The sequence below is a fragment of the Lissotriton helveticus genome, chromosome 1_2, assembly GCF_964261635.1.
Source record: "Lissotriton helveticus chromosome 1_2, aLisHel1.1, whole genome shotgun sequence".
Classification (NCBI taxonomy): Eukaryota; Metazoa; Chordata; class Amphibia; order Caudata; family Salamandridae; genus Lissotriton; species Lissotriton helveticus.
The window spans coordinates 412,476,424-412,497,982 of NC_136058.1; the positions used below are offsets into that span (position 1 = coordinate 412,476,424).

General features: G+C 48.7%; 1 protein-coding gene and 1 long non-coding RNA gene across 4 annotated transcripts in view; one reads left to right on the plus strand and one right to left on the minus strand.

Moving 5' to 3' along the window:
• LOC144804738 (uncharacterized) overlaps positions 1 to 4,750 on the minus strand; it is a 75,938-nt gene extending 71,188 nt beyond the window's left edge. The window contains exons 1-2 of the mRNA XM_078671926.1: positions 4,732 to 4,750; positions 4,504 to 4,655 (exon numbers count right to left, since the gene is read on the minus strand). Coding sequence (XP_078528052.1) covers positions 4,504 to 4,655; positions 4,732 to 4,750 — 171 coding nt within the window. The remainder of the gene's footprint in view (positions 1 to 4,503; positions 4,656 to 4,731) is intronic.
• A 467-nt stretch (positions 4,751 to 5,217) lies between these two features.
• Positions 5,218 to 21,559, plus strand: part of LOC144806874 (uncharacterized) — a 70,386-nt gene continuing 54,044 nt past the window's right edge. For 2 of the 3 annotated variants that reach the window (XR_013606076.1, XR_013606064.1), the window contains exons 1-4: positions 5,218 to 5,352; positions 17,398 to 17,448; positions 17,544 to 17,639; positions 20,030 to 20,148. This is a non-coding gene — a long non-coding RNA (uncharacterized LOC144806874). Of the gene's footprint in view, positions 5,353 to 17,397; positions 17,449 to 17,543; positions 17,644 to 20,029; positions 20,149 to 21,559 lie in introns of all 3 variants that reach the window. The other variant, XR_013606070.1, reaches the window with a different exon arrangement.

Consider the following 21,559-nt stretch of genomic DNA (forward strand, 5'->3'; position numbering starts at 1 on the left):
TGAATACATACAGCAGTTGCAATCAATGTATTTCACATTTCTTGCAGATATTCTAGCTTCGTTCCCAGACCCAATGGATTTGACACAGTAACAAATTAGAAGCCTCGTCATTGAAAGAGCGCTGCCCGAATCCAAACCTGTGGATTTAATCTTTGGTGAATGACCTATCACTTCCACACACAAAAGTAGACTACTGCTCTCTATGAGAAAAGCTGGGATGATTTTATCCTGGATGGATTATGGCACTCTCAGGTCTTTCGGCAATATTGGGTTACTGGAGATTATTTGTTTTATTGGGTGCTTAGGGAGGGGCAATCATCCAAAATCCCCTAAAATAGATCCGCAGATCTCAAACGTACATGTAAAGCCCTATCACACCAAAGTACAGATTTTTTCAAGTTAAATTACTTTCAAGTTACAGAATGAGCACAATAGTTAGACAAGATGCTTTTAATGTTAGTATCTTGCTCAGAATCCAGCCAACACGTGTTTCGTCGTATGGGGTAGGGCCCACGACTTCCTCAGGGCTGGGAAAGAAAAACAGAAAACATCATGTAATCCCGCAATTCCTCGGGCATTGTTACATTAAAATTACTTTAGCAGAATCCATGCTATGACATTTCCAAAGTTGTGATACAACATCACAAATCCCACCAGCACTTGGAGGTAGTAGATGGGGAAAAAAGGGTGAGGGACAGGAAGAGACAAAAGCCCCCAATATCCTGGGTTAAAGGGTTAAAGGTTGAAGTATAAGCAACAGATCAAGAACATCACAAAGAAAAACCATGGTACTCGTGGTGGAAAGTGTAGGCAGGGTCAAGCGCATTACTATACTTAATAATATACGTCAGTGAAAATACACTCATCTGTGTCCTCTCCCAAACACACACTGAGCAGAAAAGCTCAGGCCTACCTTGTAAAGTACAACTTCTCTTTGTATGCCCAAAGAGGGTAGCCAGATGTGACCATATTTAGTAACTGCTCATTATCCCAAGATTGTGAATTTATTTAGTACCAGGAGATAAGAAACATACCTTCTGGCTGGTTATAGTTCCGACCCAGCCTAAGATCGGCTGGGTAATAAACGTAATCTTGAACGTCAATCTTGTTAAATTCTCTGTACAAAGATGATGGGTACTATCATTATCATACAAGTGTAAATTTAGCCCTTGCATCATACTTATATAGCATCTATTATGTGATTATATGGTAAGTGCTCATATCCGGTGACATACATCAACTTCTAGTGTTGGGGTTTGTGGCTTTAATTACGTGCTCGGCAATCATTAGTCTACAGAGGGTTTCACCTTCCCTATTTATACCGTGTGTATTGATTAGAAGCAGAAATGAGGCTTACCCCAAAATCAGCGCACGATATGTGTGCGTGCTGTAAAGATCCTTCTATTTTCAAAAAGCACGGTTTGGTATGCGTGTTGCTTTGCGAACTGTATTATAGTCCGTGCTTGGATGCTACAAGGCAAATACAAAGGACAAACGGGGACTACCATTAGTATCCGAGCAAACATCCATATCTAGGAAGAAAAAGGGTGCGTGGTGCGAGTTAACTCTAACCGGCGTCACTTCTAACCTGTATGCGGCATCCTCCGTGATCCTCACTTGTCATCCGGCAACTCAGTATGGTCGAGAGTTCAGAGCCGGATGCCAGAAGCACTGTAAAAGAGTGCCAACCGTGCAATAGCTAGACCGTTTTGCCCGATTCGACGGTTTAGTAAACTCAGCCATATTGGATGAGTATGTGTGCCCAAATCTGGTATGATAACCGGAAATACCCAGCTTTCAGTCCGGGGCCCCATATAATCGGTGCAAATGTATTATAGTTAAGAGAAAGAGTAACTCAATACAGTAATTATTAGTCCACTTAATAGTATGTTCGGCCATGTCGACAAACACACATTCGTGCCCTCCGAATATGTATTGCTTAAATGACACTAATTTTACGCAGGTATAGGCACAGATCCAGCCCAAATCTTAGTATCATCATCCTAATTGCACTGCAGGAGTATCTGGTGCAGTTCTGCCAAGTATCACGCATCAGGCGTGATTCTAACGCATTTCAGTGTGGTGATCCGCATCACCGCACTGAAATACGAGGTCACGCATATTAGGGCTCATGGTCCTCAGCTGTCAAGCGCTGCGGTCGAGCCCTGGCCTGTTTGATTACTAATAAGGTATAGCAGCCGGCCGCGTAGCACGTGCAGCTCCACACACTTAGAGGGTGGCCTGGGTAAGCCCACATCATGCATTCGATTGTTGAAATAATCACCAAGCAGCAGCGCGCTTTCTGCACTTTCCTGACGTCACAGTTACTTCCGCCAATCATTGGTAGACACCGGGCGGGCAGCAGTTAATTCTCCACTGAGCCCGCTCGCTGTGAAATGAGGACTGCTGTGGTTCTGCAATTAAGCATGAGTCCGACCCCCATGGACGACACCACGGGGGCACCGTGGTCTTGATGCTGCCCGAGCAAACCAGCCGGCACCCCTGTCTGTAGCTCTCAGCTGACACTGAGCCGGCCCAAGCGAGCTCGGGCAGTCAGGCATCAGACAAGCGAGGCCGACATGGAAAATGCAGCTGTACTCTCTCGGCCATCACTGCATAATTAAGTAAGTATATGCGGAAGGCAATTCCTGGACGCATAACATAAATTCATTGAAGAACGTTAATTGAAAGTTACAAATGTTGTGGCTCCCATAATTTAGAGCCTCTGCCTGCCAGCAGTGTCTTATTTAGTGATAAGAATTGTTTACCAAATGTCCTGGATAGTGTTGGGGTAATTATTGCTACTTTACTAAACATGCCTGGTATCATCGGAGTGAACACTTTTGTTTAGAAACGCACATATCTGACAGTACCAGCTTCAAGAGAACAGCTCGTGTGTCCCATAAAGCTTTGAATTGTCTAGTCTCTGCTTTTTCCTCAGGGCACTCTGTTCCTCTTTTCCGGTCTCTTGGCCCCTGGAAGATACACTCGGGGCGCCTTTAGAGCCATATCTAAATATCCATTAATGTATGAGACTTTTACTCTAGTGTTTACAAGACTCGAACTCAAAGACGGTAATTGTGGATGGCAGCACTTGGTCAATGGAGCACGATTACAGTCTATTCGGAGCAAATATCTTAATGATAACTACAAGTAGTGTTCACCATGTTTGTAAGTATTTAAGTTTAAGAAGCACCTGCTGTCGCTTTCCTTTCCTCCTGAAATGTTCAAACAACAATACAAATGGCACGATAACTCTGATTAATGTTCTTCTTGGAGTACGATAATTTTCTCTAGTGGAAGTTTTGAATGATTACAAAGTAGCGCAGCAGGTTAATATACCTACTGCAAAATACGCGATCCATGCGGATCAGGGAGTGCATATATGGAAAATAGGTCAGTGTTTTAGTTAGAGAGGTCTTTTTTCTCTTGAAGTGTAAAAGTTAAAATCCCAGTTTAGAACAGGGAACTAATAACTGTCATAAAAGAGCTGGAAATAAACTGGAAGGTACAGATTAGGGCGCTATGATCCCTCCCTCAGTCTTTCATTATTATAATGTTGCAGAAAGGGGTCATTTCGATAAAAAAAATAAACAGTTATTATTAAAGAGAACCCCCAACCACGGAGTAAGATGTTGAATTATGAGTTTGTTGCTTCTCCAGACCAAGTCCTCCTAAACTATACTGTCTATCAGTATGGATGCTTGTATTTCTCTGTCTTAAGTAACATTCCTATACACTGATTTACACATTTTGAATGAGTGTATGTGTGTGATGTAAAGTGCTCTAACAGCCTACACTGGTATGAGTGGCGCTATAAACCTAGTTAAATGCATCCGAGCTACAGTGGTTATGGAGAATTGAGGGGATTGTTAAAGGGGAGGTAGTAAGGGAATCCGCAGCAAAGGTGGTCATTGGGGGTCCAGCAAACAAACAAGCCGGCCCTGGATATAATAATATACGTACAGCTGACAACAAGGCAAGTGCTCTTCTGCAATGGCCAAATACATACAACTGAATTGAATTACCACCTATCTTAGTGACTCCACTGTTGACTAAGCGTTCGTCCAGTATTAACAGGCTTGAGAGCAGCAATGAGCCTGGCTGACTGTAACTTATGTGTGCCTCAGTCTCACTCTCCTGAGGCTTGCCTGATGCGGAGAGTCTTTGACCGCTGACTGAACAGGCTACAAGGGCACTAGGTTGTGCCCTTCAATTTCTGGTGCTTTGCAGATATATTTTAAGATATTTTTAGGAGTTTCTCGTTGCTCGAATGGGTGTCATTTCTGATATTATAGGTTTCCCTCGTCTTCATTGCTTGATTTCGCACGAGAGAAAGTGTCACTCATAGTGGTTGAAATGTCACTCACAATTACACTGAAATTAAGAAAATGTCACACATCTGAAACCCTGGCAGCTCTGTTGGTGTATGACAAATGCGGCATCTTGCAGGGGCTTTGGTTTCCTCAGAAAACAGATCCGCAAAACCATCAAATGACTGACCCTCTCATGATCACTCGGAGGGTGTTTACAAGTGGTGACCGGTGACTGACTCAGCTTCTTCAACACTTCAATGCTTCCCCCGCCGTCCCACGACCACACTAGGGGCGCCGGCAGCAGCAGCTCCAACCTCCCCCCAGCCCCAGTGGCTGTAACTGTCCCAGATACAAAGCGACCAACGCACCTTAGAAACGGGGATCATGCAGCCAGGCTTAGAATGGTCGGTCTCACGCGCCGTGCAACTGCGCATGCGCGGAAAACAGACACGGTCTCCAGCACGCGCAAAAACGACAGTACCAATGGAGGTTGGACACTGGGATTAGAGCGCCTCACCTCTCCTTGTGCACCGCTCAGTAGAGGCTGCAGGGCCGGGGGTAGAGGTGGGGGCACGCCGGGGGCCCGGATGCCTGTGAGAAGTGGGGCCCGGTGTGTTATTGACCCCGGAGTGACGCGCAATCACACGCCGAGCCGCAAGCGCGCGAACAAAAAATTTGTCTCACGGCTGCGCACGCGCAGGAGCGCGCGTCACAGCTGCGCATGTGCGGAGCGAAGTCACAACTTCCTAACGCCGAGTTAGTTACTGCAGCCTTTGAACTGCCCTGGACAGAAGACACTCAGCCTCACTGCGCCTGCGCTGAGGAGAGACACTTCCCCCACAGAGGAGCCGAACTGAGGGGCTTTGCACTGAAATCTCAGCGTTTGCTGTGTCGCGAGGCGCCTCGGGGTCCTTGGTGGGAGATGTGTCTGTCGTCCGCGCATGCGCAGTTAATCCAAGGCCTCTTCACCCCGCGCTCATGGTTCAGTCCTGGCCTCAGGCTCAGCAGAGAGCCCAGGCCCCGAAATAAACCCCAGGTGAGGCCCGACCAGGTGAGGTCACAGGGTGGAAAGATTGTCTGGTGCTGAAGGGCCTGCTCTCCGGGATTCATCTGTTGTTGTTGTTTTTGTTGCATCGATGGATGATTATTTTGTCTCAACAATGCTCATTGGCCCTCAGTGCTGGAGTTGGGTCTCTTTTCAAGGCCTCAGCAAACGGTGACAAGTCTGTGATGAGAAGATCGACTTGAATCCCGTTTGTGTCTTTCACCAGAGTGAAGGGGGGGGGGGGGGGGCAGCCCCCTCAATCGAAAGTGAAAGAACGCACTCCCAGCCAGCACCGACTGCGCCTCATTGCACCTGGGCCTGCACAGCATCATCTGATGAGGCTAAAACTCTCCCTAATATGACTCAACCGCACTAGGGCCTCAGTAACCAGGCAGCACCGACTGCGCCTCATTGCACCTGGGCCTGGGCCTGCACAGCATCATCTGATGAGGCTAAAACTCCCCCAAATATGACTCAACCTCATCAGGGCCTCAGTGACCAGGCAGCACCGACTGCGCCTCATTGTACCTGGGCTGGGCCTGCACAGCATCATCTGATGAGGATAAAACTCTCCCAAATATGACTCAACCTCACTAGGGCCTCAGTAACCAGGCAGCACCGACTGCGCCTCATTGTACCTGGGCTGGGCCTGCACAGCATCATCTGATGAGGCTAAAACTCTCCCTAATATGACTCAACCTCACTAGGGCCTCAGTAACCAGGCAGCACCGACTGCGCCTCATTGCACCTGGGCCTGGGCCTGCACAGCATCACTGATGAGGATAAAACTCCCCCAAATATGACTCAACCTCATCAGGGCCTCAGTAACCAGGCAGCACCGACTGCGCCTCATTGCACCTGGGCCTGCACAGCATCATCTGATGAGGCTAAAACTCCCCCAAATATGTCTCAACCTCACTAGGGCCTCAGTGACCAGGCAGCACCGACTGCGCCTCATTGTACCTGGGCCTGGACCTGCACAGCATCATCTGATGAGGATAAAACTCCCCAAATATGACTCAACCTCATCAGGGCCTCAGTAACCAGGCAGCACCGACTGCGCCTCATTGCACCTGGGCCTGCACAGCATCATCTGATGAGGCTAAAACTCCCCCAAATATGTCTCAACCTCACTAGGGCCTCAGTAACCAGGCAGCACCGACTGCGCCTCATTGTAAATAATAATAATAATAATATCCACATTTGTAAAGTGCACAATCACCCATTAGGGTCTCTAGGCGCTGGGGGCCGTCGGGAAGATTAAGCGAGCTATTGCCCAGAGTCACATGGTGCTGGGCTAATCTGCCGCCGGTGCCGGGGATCGAACCGTGATCCCCAGATTCCGGAGTCAGTCGCCCTGGCCGCGGCGCCACACCTCTTCCTCTGGGCCTGGGCCTGCACAGCATCATCTGATGAGGATAAAACTCCCCCAAATATGTCTCAACCTCACTAGGGCCTCAGTAACCAGGCAGCACCGACTGCGCCTCATTGCACCTGGGCCTGGGCCTGCACAGCATCACTGATGAGGATAAAACTCCCCCAAATATGACTCAACCTCATCAGGGCCTCAGTAACCAGGCAGCACCAACTGCGCCTCATTGCACCTGGGCCTGCACAGCATCATCTGATGAGGCTAAAACTCCCCCAAATATGTCTCAACCTCACTAGGGCCTCAGTGACCAAGCAGCACCGACGCGCCTCATTGTACCTGGGCCTGGGCCTGCACAGCATCATCTGATGAGGCTAAAACTCCCCCAAATATGTCTCCACCTCACTAGGACCTCAGTAACCAGGCAGCGGTCAGCCAATGCCATCAGGTAAACAGGCATTGGCATCGCCAGTAGGTCTCGCCTCTGGGACCTTATACGTGTTTAGTTATCCAGCACAATATCCTTGGTGCAACAACATCAACTGTTGCATGGCTAAACACGTATAAGGTCCCAAAGGCGAGACCTATTGGCTATGCCAATGGTTGTTTTCATTGGTTCCTGTTTGAGCCTTTTAGAGATGCATGCTTCTGTTTCATCCTCCTGTCTAACTACTCCCGCCTTTTGTTGATCTAGGTCACGGGTACTCACAAACATTTTCCCGGGGGCCGCAAAGTTTGGTCTATGGTGTGACCGAGGGCCGCACTGATGCCAGTGGGGTGTAAAGTCGGGGTAGGGAAACAGAGCATGTATATCTAGTGGCAGCCTTTAAGAATGAAGGTGTTCCTAAAGTTAAAGGCCTAGTTACCTCCTTTTCCTAACTGCAATTGACCTTTAAATAAGTGTTTGCTGTATATGTACGTTTCTATTTCATGTTAGTTCTAAGTCGAGTAAACGGCAGCCCAGTACTGCTGCTGCCCAGGGGTCCGCATGTAAAGACCTGGAGGGCTTTATGCGGCCCCCGGGCCGTACTTTGAGTATCACTGATCTAGATCCTCCCGGCGACCACCCCAGCTACATGTGGATTTCCATGTTCTTCAAAAAGGGGTCGCAGTTGAGCAGACAGGCTTGTCAAGTCTTCAAGGAAGTGTGAGTGTGACGAGGCTGATGTATTTATTCACCACTTAACTAATCAGTCTCCTGTCCCTCCGTCCTCACGTAAGCCACAATTTGTGACACATTTGCTATTTTAAGGATTGTAATAACATCACTTTTGTATATTTAAGTCCATACAGATACTGAAAACAGCAAACCGCAAGTACAAACATGAAAAGTACAGGGGGCAAGAGCCCTAAACAAAACAAAAAATAGGTTTTAAAGGGGCAGGGTTTGCAAATTAGCATAGGCAGTGTGCAGTAATGTCACAGAGAGGGACATAGCAAATCTATTATGCCTCTCTGTAATGGTAATGAACCGTGATTCACGTAATATAAGCACACACATGAGCAGCGTATACCCTCATGTACATGAATAAAGAAAGCTTAAATGTATTTTGGTACAACAATGTGGGGGAGTTTTAATGAAACGTGGGGGAACATGTAAACATTAACTTTTATTGGGCAGAGCAAGTTTCCAGTGGGAGAAAGCTAAAATATTGTAATGCATGATACAGAATGAATATAGTCCTCTCTGAATCTGACTTGCATATCTATGTACTTTTTTTACTGCATTGCACAGATATTCTATGCAGTAGTCTATTATTAATTTCCTTTTGCATGATAGCTGTGCATTACAGTTAGCTTATAGATGCCAATTCTTCAGCTATTCACTAATTGTGAGCATTTTTATTTTGGTGCCCGTAAATATTCTCTATCTCAGTGCGAACCTGATAGTTGGCAGCCCACTAGCGATTCATTTGATGTTTACTAAAAACCAGGCAGTTGGGGTATACCTGCTACTTGCTACCAAATGGGTGTTTGGACACACAACAATCTGGAACAAGCATTTACAATGCAATTGGTCTCACATTTACGCACGTTTGAGCTATTGGCATTGTAAATGACAATGCCTTTTATTTATGTTTTGGGTTTCAAAACATATATAAAATGCTTTGTCATTTACAATCCTAATAGCTTAAACTCGTGTAAATGCGCTACCTGTTGCATTGCAAATGCTTGTTATCTTCAGTCTTCCGTCTCATGGTCTTTTTAGTAACATTAGAAAACTTAAATTTGAAGCTTTTGTGTGGGCCCTTATGGCCCAGGGCGCTGTACACGCACACATACATTTCTAATTCGTTGTCAACAAAGTTTGAATTTGAATGATTCAGCCCAGGTTTAACCAAAAGCTGTCAGTTACTGAAACATTTTGCATTTTGTCAACAAATAAACATGTGTGTGGCATAAATGCCTCAGTGGCCGCTTTCTTCCTTGAAGTACTATTGTCCTTATAGTAAAGTCCCCAATTTAATTAATTCAAATGGCATTAGATTTATGGACTTCCCCCTTCCCACCCCACAACAGAAGCAATCCTATGGATTACCTAGATACCTGTGTGTGTGGTTTGATTGCCACAGTTGTCCTTGAGGACTCCGGTTCTGGTGTGCATTACTAGGTCAATGGTGAAGATGGACATATACTGTTTGGAGAAGTTATGTCCAGTGGTCCTTTTGGCAGCGGCTATAAACCACTCGCGCCTCTTTGTCCCATGCTCCACTGGCATCCCACAGATTTTTCATGGAAGATTAAATCTGCCCCTGTAAGTGTATCCTGCCCCTGGGAAGCCCGTGGGATCTATTCAAAGCCAATGGCCTGTTACATTAAACCACGCGAGCTACCGGGGCAGAACCCACAGATGGCCGCCGCGGTGCATGCATCTGCGGCACGGTGGCCGTGCTCTCAGGGCTTCTACGCGCTTGGTTTCTTGGCCACCAGGTGTAATATTACTGTAGCACCAAGGCCGCAGGCCACGGCTCCCATTCAGTCCATTTTTTTCGTAAATGTATTGTTTTGGTGAGGAGTTAAGTTTCTCTTAATTTCCAACGGGAAGAGGACTTTTCTGCAGATGCGCCACTGAAAAATCTGTTAACGTTATTCATTGCATAGGAAATTAAGGTGGTGGACATGGTGGTGGTGGATGTGGTGGTGGTGGACATGGTGGTGGTGGTGGACATGGTGGTGGTGGTGGTGGACATGGTGGTGGTGGTAGACTTGGTGGTGGTGGACGTGGTGGTGGATATGCTAGTGGTGGGGGTGGTGGTGGACATTGTGGTGGACATGGTGGTGGTAGACGTGGTGGTGGTGGACGTGGTGGTGATTGACGAGGTGGTGATGGACGCGGTGGTGTTGGACACAGTGGTGGTGGACGCGGTGGTGGACGTGGTGGTGGTGGACATGGTGGTGGTAGATGTGGTTGTGGACGTGATAGCGGACGTGGTGGTGGACATGGTGGTGGATGTGGTGGTGGTGGTAGACTTGGTGGTGGCCTTGTTGTGAACGTGGTGGTGGTGGTGGACATGGTGGTGGTGGTGGTGGAGGTGGTGGTGGAGGTGGTGGTTGTGGACGTGGTGGTGGTGGTGGTGGATGTGGTGGTTGTGGACGTGGTGGTGGATGTGGTGGTGGTAGATGTTATGGTGGTGGACATGGTGGTGGAGGTAGTGGTGGACGTGGTGGTGGACATGGTGTAGTTAGTGGTTGTGGTGGACGTGGTGGTGGTGGACATTGTGGTGGACGTGGTGGTGGATGTGGTGGATATGGTGGTGGTGGCAGATGTGGTGGTGGTGGACGAAGTGGTGGTGGACGTAGTGATGGTGGACGTGGTGGTGGTGGTGGACATGGTGGTGGTGGATGTGGTAGTAGTGGAAATGGTGGTGGTGGATTTGGTAGTGGTGAAAGTGCTGGTGGTAGTGGAGGTGGTGGTAGTGGATGTGATGGTGGTGGACGTGGTGGTGGTGGATGTGGTGGTGGTGGTAGTGGTGGTGGACGTGGTGGTGGTGGGTGTGGTGCTGGTGGACTTGGTGGTGGTGGAAGTGGGTGTCGTGGTGGTGGACATAGTGGTGGTGAACGTGGTGGTGGTGTACGAGGTGGTGGTGGACATTTTGGTGGTGGATGTGGTGGTGGTGATGGACGTTGTGGTGGTGGACATGGTGGTGGTGGACGGGGTGGTGGATGTGGTGTTGGTGGATGTGGTGGTGGTGGACATGGTGGTGGACGTGGTGATGGACATGATGGTGGTGGACGTGGTGATAGTGGTGGACATGGTGGTTGTGGACGTGGTGGACATGGTGGTGATGGACGTGGTGATGGTGGTGGACATGATGGTGGTGGACGTGGTGATGGTGGTGGACATGGTGGTGGTGGACATGGTGGTGGTGGACGTGGTGGTGGTGGTAGATGTGGTGGACGTGGTAGTGGTGGAGGTGGACGTGGTGGTGGAGGTGGATGTGGTAGTTGTGGTGCACGTGGTGGTGGTGGACATGGTGGTGGTGGTGGACGTAGTGGTGGTGGTGGATGTGGTGGTGGATGTGGTGATGGATGTGGTGGTGGGTGTGGTGGTGGTGGACGTGGACATGGTGGTTTTGGACATGGTGGTGATGGACGTGGTGGTGATGGATGTGGTGGTGGTGGATGTGGTGATGGTGGTGGTGGATGTGGTGGTGGTAGGTGTGGTGATGGTGGACGTGGTGGTGGAGGTGGGTGTGGTGGTGGACGTAGTGGTGGTGGACGTAGTGGTGGTGGACATGATGGTGGTGGACGTGGTGGTGGTGGTGGTGGACGTGGTGGAGGTGGTGGTGGATGTGGTGGTGGTGGTGGACATGGTAGTGGTGGATGTGGTGGTGGAGGACATGGATGTGGTGGTGGTGGTGGTAGATGTGGTGTACGTGGTAGACATGGTGGTGGTGGACGTGATGGTGAACGTGGTGGAGGTGGATGTGGTGGTGGTGGATGTGGTGGTGGTGGACGTGGTGGTGGTGGTGGTGGTGGATGTGGTGGTTGTGGACGTGGTGGTGGATGTGGTGGATGTTATGGTGCTGGACATGGTGGTGGAGGTAGTGGTGGACGTGGTGGTGGACATGGTCTAGTTAGTGGTTGTGGTGGACGTGGTGGTGGTGGACATGGTGGTGGACATTGTGGTGGATGTGGTGGTAGATGTGGTGGACATGGTGGTGGTGGTGGAGTGGTGGTGGTGGACGCGGTGGTGGTGGACGTGGTGGTGGACGTAGTGATGGTGGACGTGGTGGTGGTGGTGGACATGGTGGTGGTGGACGTGGTAGTGGTGGACGTGGTGGTGGTGGACGTGATGGTGGTGGACGTGGTGGTGGTGGATGTGGTAGTAGTGGACGTGGTGGTGGTGGATGTGGTAGTGGTGGACGTGCTGGTGATAGTGGAGGTGGTGGTAGTGGAGGTGGTGGTAGTGGATGTGATGGTGGTGGACGTGGTGGTGGTGGATGTGGTGGTGGTGGTAGTGGTGGTGGACGTGGTGGTGGTGTACGAGGTGGTGGTGGACATTTTGGTGGGGGATGTGGTGATGGACGTGGTGGTGGTGGACATGGTGGTGGTGGACGGGGTGGTGGATGTGGTGTTGGTGGATGTGGTGGTGGTGGACATGGTGGTGGACGTGGTGATGGTGGTGGACATGATGGTGGTGGACGTGGTGATGGTGGTGGACATGGTGGTGGTGGACATGGTGGTGGTGGACGTGGTGGTGGTGGTAGATGTGGTGGACGTGGTGGACATGGTGGTGGTGGACGTGGTAGTGGTGGAGGTGGACGTTGTGGTGGAGGTGGATGTGGTAGTTGTGGTGCACGTGCTGGTGGTGGACATGGTGGTGGTGGACGTAGTGGTGGTGGTGGTTGTGGTGGTGGTGATGGATGTGGTGATGGATGTGGTGGTGGGTGTGGTGGTGGTGGACGTGGACATGGTGGTAAAAGGACAGACGCGTGTTGAGGTATTCGGGTCCTAGTTCGTAGAGGGTTTTGTGTGCTTGGGTGAGGAGACGGAACGTTATTCTCTTGTTGACGGGGAGCCAGTGAAGGTCTCTCAGGTGCCCGGAGATGTGAGCTTGGCGTGGGATGTCTAGGATGAGTCTGGCTGAGGCGTTTTGGATGCGTTGGAGTTTTTTCTGTAGTTTGGCTGTGGTTCTGGCGTAAAGGGTGTTTCCGTAGTCCAGTCGGCTTGTGACCAGTGCATGGGTGACCGTCTTTCTTGTTTCGGTGGGGATCCAACGGAAGATTTTTTTGAGCATACGTAGGATGTTGAAGCATGATGATGAGACGGCGTTGATTTGTCTGGTCATCGAGGGGGAGGAGTCCAGGATGAAGCCCAGGTTGCGTGCGTGGTCCGTTGGTATGGGTGCGTTTCCCAGAGCCGGTGGCCACCATGAGTCGTCCCAGGCGGAGGGGGATGATCCTAAGATGAGGACTTCCGTTTTGTCAGAGTTCAGTTTTAAACGGCTGTTCTTCATCCACTCGGCTACTTCTTTCATCCCTTCGTGTAGGTTGGTTTTGGCGGTGTTTGGGTCTTTGGTGAGGGAAAGGATCAGTTGGGTGTCGTCTGCATAGGAGATGATGTTGAGCTTGTGTTGGTGCGCGATGGATGCGAGGGGACTCATGTATACATTGAAGAGAGTGGGACAGAGTGATGATCCTTGTGGTACGCCGCAGATGACTTCGGTGGCCTCTGATCTAAAAGGGGGGAGGCGGACTCTCTGGGTTCTTCCGGCGAGGAAAGAGATGATCCAGTCCAATGCTTTTCCTGGTATTCCGACGTTGCTGAGACGTTGTATAAGGGTGCTATGACAGACTGTGTCGAAGGCTGCGGAGAGGTCAAGTAGGATGAGGGCAGCTGTTTCTCCATTGTCCAGTAGAGTTCGAATGTCGTCTGTTGCTGCCATGAGGGCGGTCTCGGTGCTGTGTTTGGCTCGGAAGCCTGACTGTGAAGGGTCGAGGGATTTGTTGGATTCAAGGAAGGCGGCGAGCTGACTGTTGACGGCTTTCTCGATGACTTTGGCAGGGAATGGGAGGAGCGAAATGGGGCGGTAGTTCTTAAGTTCAGTAGGGTCTGCTGTGGGTTTCTTCAGGAGGGCGCTGAGTTCGGCATGTTTCCAGCTTTCCGGGAAGGTAGCGGAGTTGAGGGAGCAGTTGATGACGTCTCAGAGATGGGGTGCGATAATGGAGTCTGCTTTGTTGAAAATGTGGTGGGGACATGGGTCGGTTGGCGATCCTGAGTGGATGGAGTTCATCAGGCGGATGGTGTCTTCAGTGGTGATTGGTTTCCAGGCGCAAAGGTTGTTGGAGGGGGGTTTTAGTTCGGAGGTGGGTGGGGTGGACTGGTCTCCAAAGCTGTTATGGATGTCAGCGATTTTGTTGTGGAAGAACGAGGCTAGAGAGTCGCAGAGGTCTTGGGAGGGAGTGATGTCGTTGGTGCCGGCGGTGGGGTTGGTGAACTTTTTGACGATGTTGAATAGTTCTTTGCTGTTGTGGGCGTTGTTGTCGAGTCGATCCTTGAATGCTGATTTCTTGGTGGATCGGATCAGTTGGTGGTGTTTGCGGGTGGCGTTCTTGAAGGTGGCCAGGTTGTCAGTGGTTGGGTATTTTCGCCAGGCTTTCTCGAGGGTGCGACATATCTTCATGGATTTCTTAAGGTCATCATTGAACCAGGGGGATTTTTTGCTGCCTTGCTTGATTTGATGGTTTTTCAAGGGTGCTAATTCATCAGCGCTGTGGGTGATCCATTGTGTGAGGTTGGTGGCTGCTTGGTTTGGGTCCGATGATTTGGCAGGAGGGTTTTGGTGAAGCGATGTGATGAGCTGGTCGGTGGTAATTTTGTTCCAGTTTCTGCGGGGAATTAGTTGTGGGTGGTTGTGGGTCGTAGTCTTTTTGTAGTTGAAGTGAACGCAGCTGTGGTCAGTCCAATGGAGAGCTGTGGTGTGATTGAAGGAGATGTGCTTGCTGGAGGTGAAGATTGGGTCGAGCGTGTGCCCGGCATAGTGGATGGGGGTGTCAACAATTTGTTTGAGTCCGAGATTGGCGAGGTTGTCCAGAAGGGTGGTGGTGTTGCTGTCGTTGTTCTTTTCCAGTTGGAAGTTGAGGTCTCCCAGTAGAATGTAGTCCTCGGAGGGGAGGGCGTGTGGGCTGATGAAGTCAGTGATGTCTTCGCTGAATTGTGTGCGGGGTCCTGGTGGTCTGTAGATGAGGGTGCCTCTGAGTGTGGTCTTGGGGTCGGTGTGGATCTGGAAGTGAAGGTTCGGCGGCTGCGAGGGTATCGTCAGAGCTGGTCGTGATGCGGATGGTGTTCTTATGGACGATGGCGATGCCTCCTCCTGTTTGGTTGATGCGGTCCTTTCGGATGATCTTGTAGCCGTCCGGGATGGCTATGGCGATGTCGGGCGGTGATGAGGCGTTCATCCAGGTTTCTGTAAGAAAGGCGACGTCTGGCGATGTGGTGTCTAGTAGGTTCCAAAGTTCAATGGCGTGTCTGTGGACCGAGCGGGTGTTGAGCAGGATGCACTTCAGGTGGTTAGTGTCGGAGCTCTGTTTGGAGTGTGTGGATTTGGTGTGGGTTCTGGTGTAGTCGAACTTGCAGGAGTGGCAGGTGAAGGGTCCATGGGTGTGTCCTGGGGCGGCTTGGTAGCAGTTTGGGAGTCGGCCAGGGTTAAGTGCTGAGAGGGTAGCGGCGTCGTACGTTATGCGGGTGGAGTGGATTTTGCAAGGGCCAGGGGGTTTGGCGCTGGGCGCGGTCCAGGCGCGGACGGGCGTAGACGGGCTTACCTTTGGCGCGCCTTCGGCGTGCATAGGGCGCGTCCGCTGCGCGTGAACGCTGCACGAAAGTGCATCTGTCATGAGTGGATAGTGAAGGGGGGCGGAGCGAGGGAGGAGCAGCTGGGAGGCGGGAGCGGGGTGGAGAGACGGGCTAGGAGGCACAACAACAACAAAATGGCAGCAGAAAACAAAAGCGAAACAGGACGAGATTGGGGCACAATGAGGAGTTTAGCTATGGGCAGTGGCACTGGCACAATCAGTCACTAATTATTTTACCAATTAATGCGAGCAATGCAATGGTAGTAATGGGCAATAGAGCGCTACGATGATAGTCAGGCACAACAATTTATAAAGGCAGTGCGAGCACAGCGCTATGATATTAGTCAAGCACAACAACTTTTAAGGCAATGCGAGCACCGCGCTATGATAATGGTCAGGCACAACAGTTTTTAAAGGTAATGCGAGCACAGCATTACAATGATAATCAGGCACAAAGTCAAGCACAACAGCTTTTAAGGCAATGCGAGTACAGCGCTACTATGATAATCAGGCACAAAAGCTATGAAAAGCAATGCAGCAGTGAGCAATATATCGCTAAGATACTCAAGTGGCCAGGGAGCGTGTGGGAACGACCGCTTCTGAACGAGTCAGGACGGTCACCCATTACACCCTTGCAGCGCTGCTCTCACACCAGCTACAGTTCTCTCACCTCTCGCAGCCCCCTCTCACCCTTAGCAGCCCCCCTCAAGCTTTGAAGTCATCGCTATTGCGTATTTATCTTACGCAACTAACAACCATTGACAAAGCCAATAGTCCTGGCTTGTAGTAGATGTAATGTTACTTGTTGTATATGGATGGAATGGCGAAGCAGCAAAATACCAGTGGGGCGACACACTATGCAGAGCATGGATTTTCAGTTTGGGTTTTTAAGCCACGCCCTTCATTACATCGACCACATCCCTCTGGGAGCCATCACAAGGTTTTTCATTCCACTTAAAGCCCTTCCTCCGGTATAGTGACTTCCTGCTGAACAGGGAGAACAAGTTCACTCAGACTTGGCAGTCAGCTCCAGAGAGGCTAATCCATGCCCCGGCCCCTCATCCATTGGCACCTTGTGATTCTTACAGCGTTACAGTTCATATCTCATTCCCCTTATTGGATTTTGTCATTTTAGTGTCATTTTGTTCAATACGTTTTACTTTTTTTTTCTATTTTGGTTTGGGTTTTTTATTGTTTTGCATTTTGATTTTTACTTTTTTGGTTTCTGCATAAATATCTGACATATTACCTTAAGTTAAGCCTGCCTGTTCGGTGCTTAAGTACCAGGGGGTTGATCCTAGGTTAATTGAATGGCTTTGAAAGTTCATTCTGACAACGGTTGTGATTGTTCCTCATCTACCGTAAATAATAATTCAGTTTCTTACAGAAACTATCTGAAATTATCTGCAAAACAGGCAGGTGATAACCTACCAGGCTTGAAGCACCATGTGGACAAACTGGAATATGGGAATAGTATTGTGTGGCAATAGAACCTCTAAAAAAATTCAGCTTGGAGATGAACCAAGAATCACGCTTGAATGTCACAACTTTTTAAAACAAGGTAGTCAGGAAAGTGTGGCGAATATATTGCAGCTCTTTGCATTTTGGCAGCCCCAAACAAATTTGAGAACAGAGTGGATGTATGTAGCAGAGACGAGTCTGTTCACCCAATGTGAGTGGTGAGATCCGCTTTACTGGTCTGCCTGAAGTTATGATGCTGCTGACAGTGGCCTGTCTGCTCATAGCGATGGCATGACTGGTGGATCTATGAAGCCAAATAAGAGAAAGTTATCTTCCGACACCACAGTCTTCGTGACTGAGACCAGTAATACTGAAGACTCTGAGACTCACAGCAGTAATTTCTCCTTTCAGAGCGCTATTGCTGCAGATGGAGTGAAGCCCAGAAGTGAGGACATTACTAAGGTACCAACAAAGTTTAATATTGTTCATTTGTATTAACAGTTTCTCTTTTGCAGCTTTTGGAAATGCATTTTCTAATTTTGTTTCTTTTTGGTTAGTTTTTTATTGTAGCTGTTATCTTCGGTTTAAAGGGAAAGATGTTGTAGTGTGTGACTGTGGCGTGGGATCAAGAAGAGGCCTAAGACCAGTTCGGGGTAGGTAAGGTTTCATTTTGGAAAACGTCTTTTTATGACAGGTTGTCAAGGTGTCTCTCTGAAAAGCTCTGGGGTGCGTGATGGCGTCTGGTTATGGTCTTGTTTCCAGATGGTTAAGAAGCAGACTTCAGGGGATTTTCCGTTCTTCCTAACTCCTCGTTGGACTCCGCCAGGGAATAGAAAAAGGTACAGGTCGTCAGGATATGTACTCTATCTGGACTCTCCCACAGGGAACCGGGCAAGTGCAGCGGACACCCGTGCTAAGGTGCTAAACACTTTATTAAACGTGCGAGGGTGCAGAGGCGTGATTACTGGTGAGAAGGGGTATATTTACACGGTGAGGACAAAGAAAGGTTGGGCATATATTGTGGCTTACTCCTGTCATCCTCGGGTTCGCCTCCAAAAGCTACGTTCTCTGCTCCTCCGGGCCGCTCTCCCACTCTCGATCCTCGGTCGGTGACGTCACACGCCAGGACATCTTCTTCCGCGTTTTTACCCACTAGGAATCCCGCGTCGTCATCAGGGGCCGGAGCTGCGTACTCGTGTGTCTTCCAGTTAAAGGGGCCGTCATCCAATTTGTCGGCTAGGTCCCAGGAACAAGGTTCTCCCCTGTTCCAGTTATGCTGATAATGAGGCAGAGAGGGGGAGGACGTCAGTTCACTACGCCACCACTCAACATTATCCGGTTCTTTTCCTCCCGTCCCCTGTCCAGTGTTACAGTGACCTTAATGCTGCAATTTGCATTTCATTGCCATCATTTGCTTACTCTGGAGAATCTCCAGGGTGTAGGAGGTTTGCTGTTCCAGAGTTCTTTCTTCAGCTTCTAGGCAGTTGTCGCTCTGTGGCGATCTGTGGTCCTGTTTCTCTGCTCTCCTTGTAGTAGCTCTTATCAGAGCTTCATCCATCCGTCAACGATAATAAGATGCCAGGCATCACCCAGCACACAACACAGACTATGTTGGGCTACGTCGGCGCAGTTAGAGCGAGGATAAAGTTCTCCGGACCCATCAGGCTGTGAATGTAACCTAAGGGCTTAAGATGAAATGAAGAGCTTACCTCCTTTCTGAGTGGCTCCAGACTGCTGTGTGCAGACCCGATAGCTGGCAGCACCCTGGAGTATGTATGTATAAATCAGATTACGTTGGAAGTAACCTGCAATATAGTGGCAGGCAGCACCCTGCCAACAAGTAGGATTTCTCATATTTTATTTCCTGACACATTAATGGAGATTGTCTTTTAACTGGCAGAAGAACAACACAGACCGTACATTTTCCTGGGTTTGTCTTTAAAATGACGTACACATTAGGAATGACATTTCGTTCTGCTGGAATAATAACACAAGTTATCTTGCACTCTGCTATGATATTGCATAGATTGTTGGCTGCAATGCATTCCATGTTTCATTCAAACATGCGTTCTACAGGTCACATACATGATTTGCTGCTGTAGAGAAATAATGCTCCTGTGTACTGTGGCAGACTCAGAAATATTGAAAAACGTCATGATTTCTCTTTCAGCATTTCCTAGTAAAATCTTTCACTTTTTGACCCATACATTTAGCAGAAACATGACTTAGTACCCATAAAATAGTTGTGATGGGGAACATTCATGTGGGGTTAGGACTGGCTCGACCAGAGTGCTTGCTGACTTGGAGGAGTATGGAGTTGACCACCTTGCCTGGTCCGGTGTGGAACCAAGCCAGCGATGCTTTGCTGCAGGCTCATTTGCCCTGATAGCTGGTCAACAGTTTGAGGAGGAGGAGGTGAAGAGCTGGCTAAGTGTGCCCTGAGGCTGGCAGTTCAGTACATCCCTGAGAAATGAGCTTTGAGTCGATGTACTGTTCCTCTTATACCACGTGCAATTCACCCTCTCCAAAGCCTCAAGAATTCCTGGATGTGAATGGCGGCTGATTCTGATTGGGGGCTTGATAGTTTTCCAGAAACTCATGTTCTTGATTGTTCATGTTTGTCAGCAGTTAATGAAACACGCCCAGGTGTTTTATCTCTTCAGTTGACAGAAGCTACAATAAAAGTTTTGTTGCAAAAAAATATGAATGGCCAACGAGCCTCCGCAGGTCAAAGAATGGAAGGGCTGGGGAACTGTCATTCATCATCTCACTGCTAAGCAGAGCAGTGTCATGCTTCACCCTCACTCAGGCCTCTGATTTTAACCAACATCGCTTAGAAATCTGGGACTTTTAATGAGAAAAACAAAACTACAAGTCCCATAAGCAATAGTGGTGGAAGGTGTCACACATGACCTGGGGCAACATCTGATTCAGCACATCCAGTTCCATTTTTTAAGTATTTGACACAATATTGAATTTATAACCTTTGTTTTTTATGGTCATGAGTCACCAGAATACTAAAAACGTGTCTTTTATTTTCAAGGTCAATTAAGTAATGGTCACCAACTTGGAAGCTCTGTTAATTCTTCAATATTTGTCACTGATCTCCACATGTGGCTGGTTTGGGTCTGCCCCCTGCATCGTTCCCGCTAACTCGCACAGGTAAGGAGCTTGTAGCAGCAACATGATAACCCCATACTATTCTGTAAGAAGTGCGCTCTGAGGCAGGTATCCGATAATTTTTGTGAAACAAGCAGGTGCCAATATCTGCTATGTACATTTGTTAAAATAAAACACAATCAAATCACAGTATACTGTTCCGGAGGTTCAGTCCCAGAGTCATTATCTGTAACTGAATGCAGACACCCTAGGAAGCAGGTGCTTTTAAGACAAGTTGCGTTTACTCACCTGATGGTGACATGCTTCATTATTGGGCTATACTCCTCACCAGGCTGGCGCTACAATGCCTGGCGGGCACCACCAGAGGGCACTTTGTCGGAGATCTTTTATTAATTATGCCGGATGAGCATAGTAGGACAGAGGATGTTGTGTCATAAGATGTGAGATTGGTGAAAGCCTGAATATAAGATCAACTATCGACCAGTTGCCGCAATATAGTTAATGCGATCATCCTGATCCATGTTGAGATTAAAAACAGTGGCAGAGAAATTGAGGAACTAACGGCCCCTATCACTGTGTGAAAGTGTCGATCACCTGTGGACCTGCTGGTAAGCTGGGGTCTATACTTCAGGTCAACTTTTTTCATGCCTCGTGTAGTCATGGAGCAATCTGTTGGCATTTCATCAGGACCAAATATGGGAAAATGGGTAAATGTGACCTAATCTTCTCCACAGCATGAGGAGCTCTGTAACTCAAAGCCCTGCACCGTGCATAGGTGATAAGGTGCCATTTAACATTTTACTGCCACAGGTGAGCGCTGTCTAACAGGGTGCACTAGATACGGTAACCCTCCTAAAATTCATGACATACTGACTTATCCAATAACGAGGACGGACGCCGCATCAGAGGGCAACTGGTTTGAAAAGCACATGCTTCCTAGGGTGTCTGCGTTCAGTTAGAGATAATGTCTGTAGGACTGAACCTCCAGATCAGTATACTGTGAGTTGATTTATATGAAGAATGTGTATACTGGACTGTCATTTTCCTCAGCATCTCTTGTGCTATGTAAAATAAAACACAACAGACCTGGAGGCCAACAAATCTATCATACATTTAATGCAAAATAGCAAAAGGCCAAGCAAACTAACAAGTGACAATTGTCTTTGCAATGGACGAGAGCATCCACCCTAAAGCAAGTTGGAGTATATAATGCTAATGCTACACAATGTGTTTTTATACACTTTTCTCCTAATACAAGTCAATGAAACATGAAAACTTGATAGAAACAGTTACTAAAACAACACTAATGAGTAGGAGGAAGGATCGTCTCTCGAGAGGAATGTGAGGAGTCCGTGAGGTGCAGATAAAAGATACACAGACAGACAAGCTGCAGAAGTCAATGTTTCTGGAAATAACACTTCTGTTTGTCAATATTCAATTTACTACAAGATGC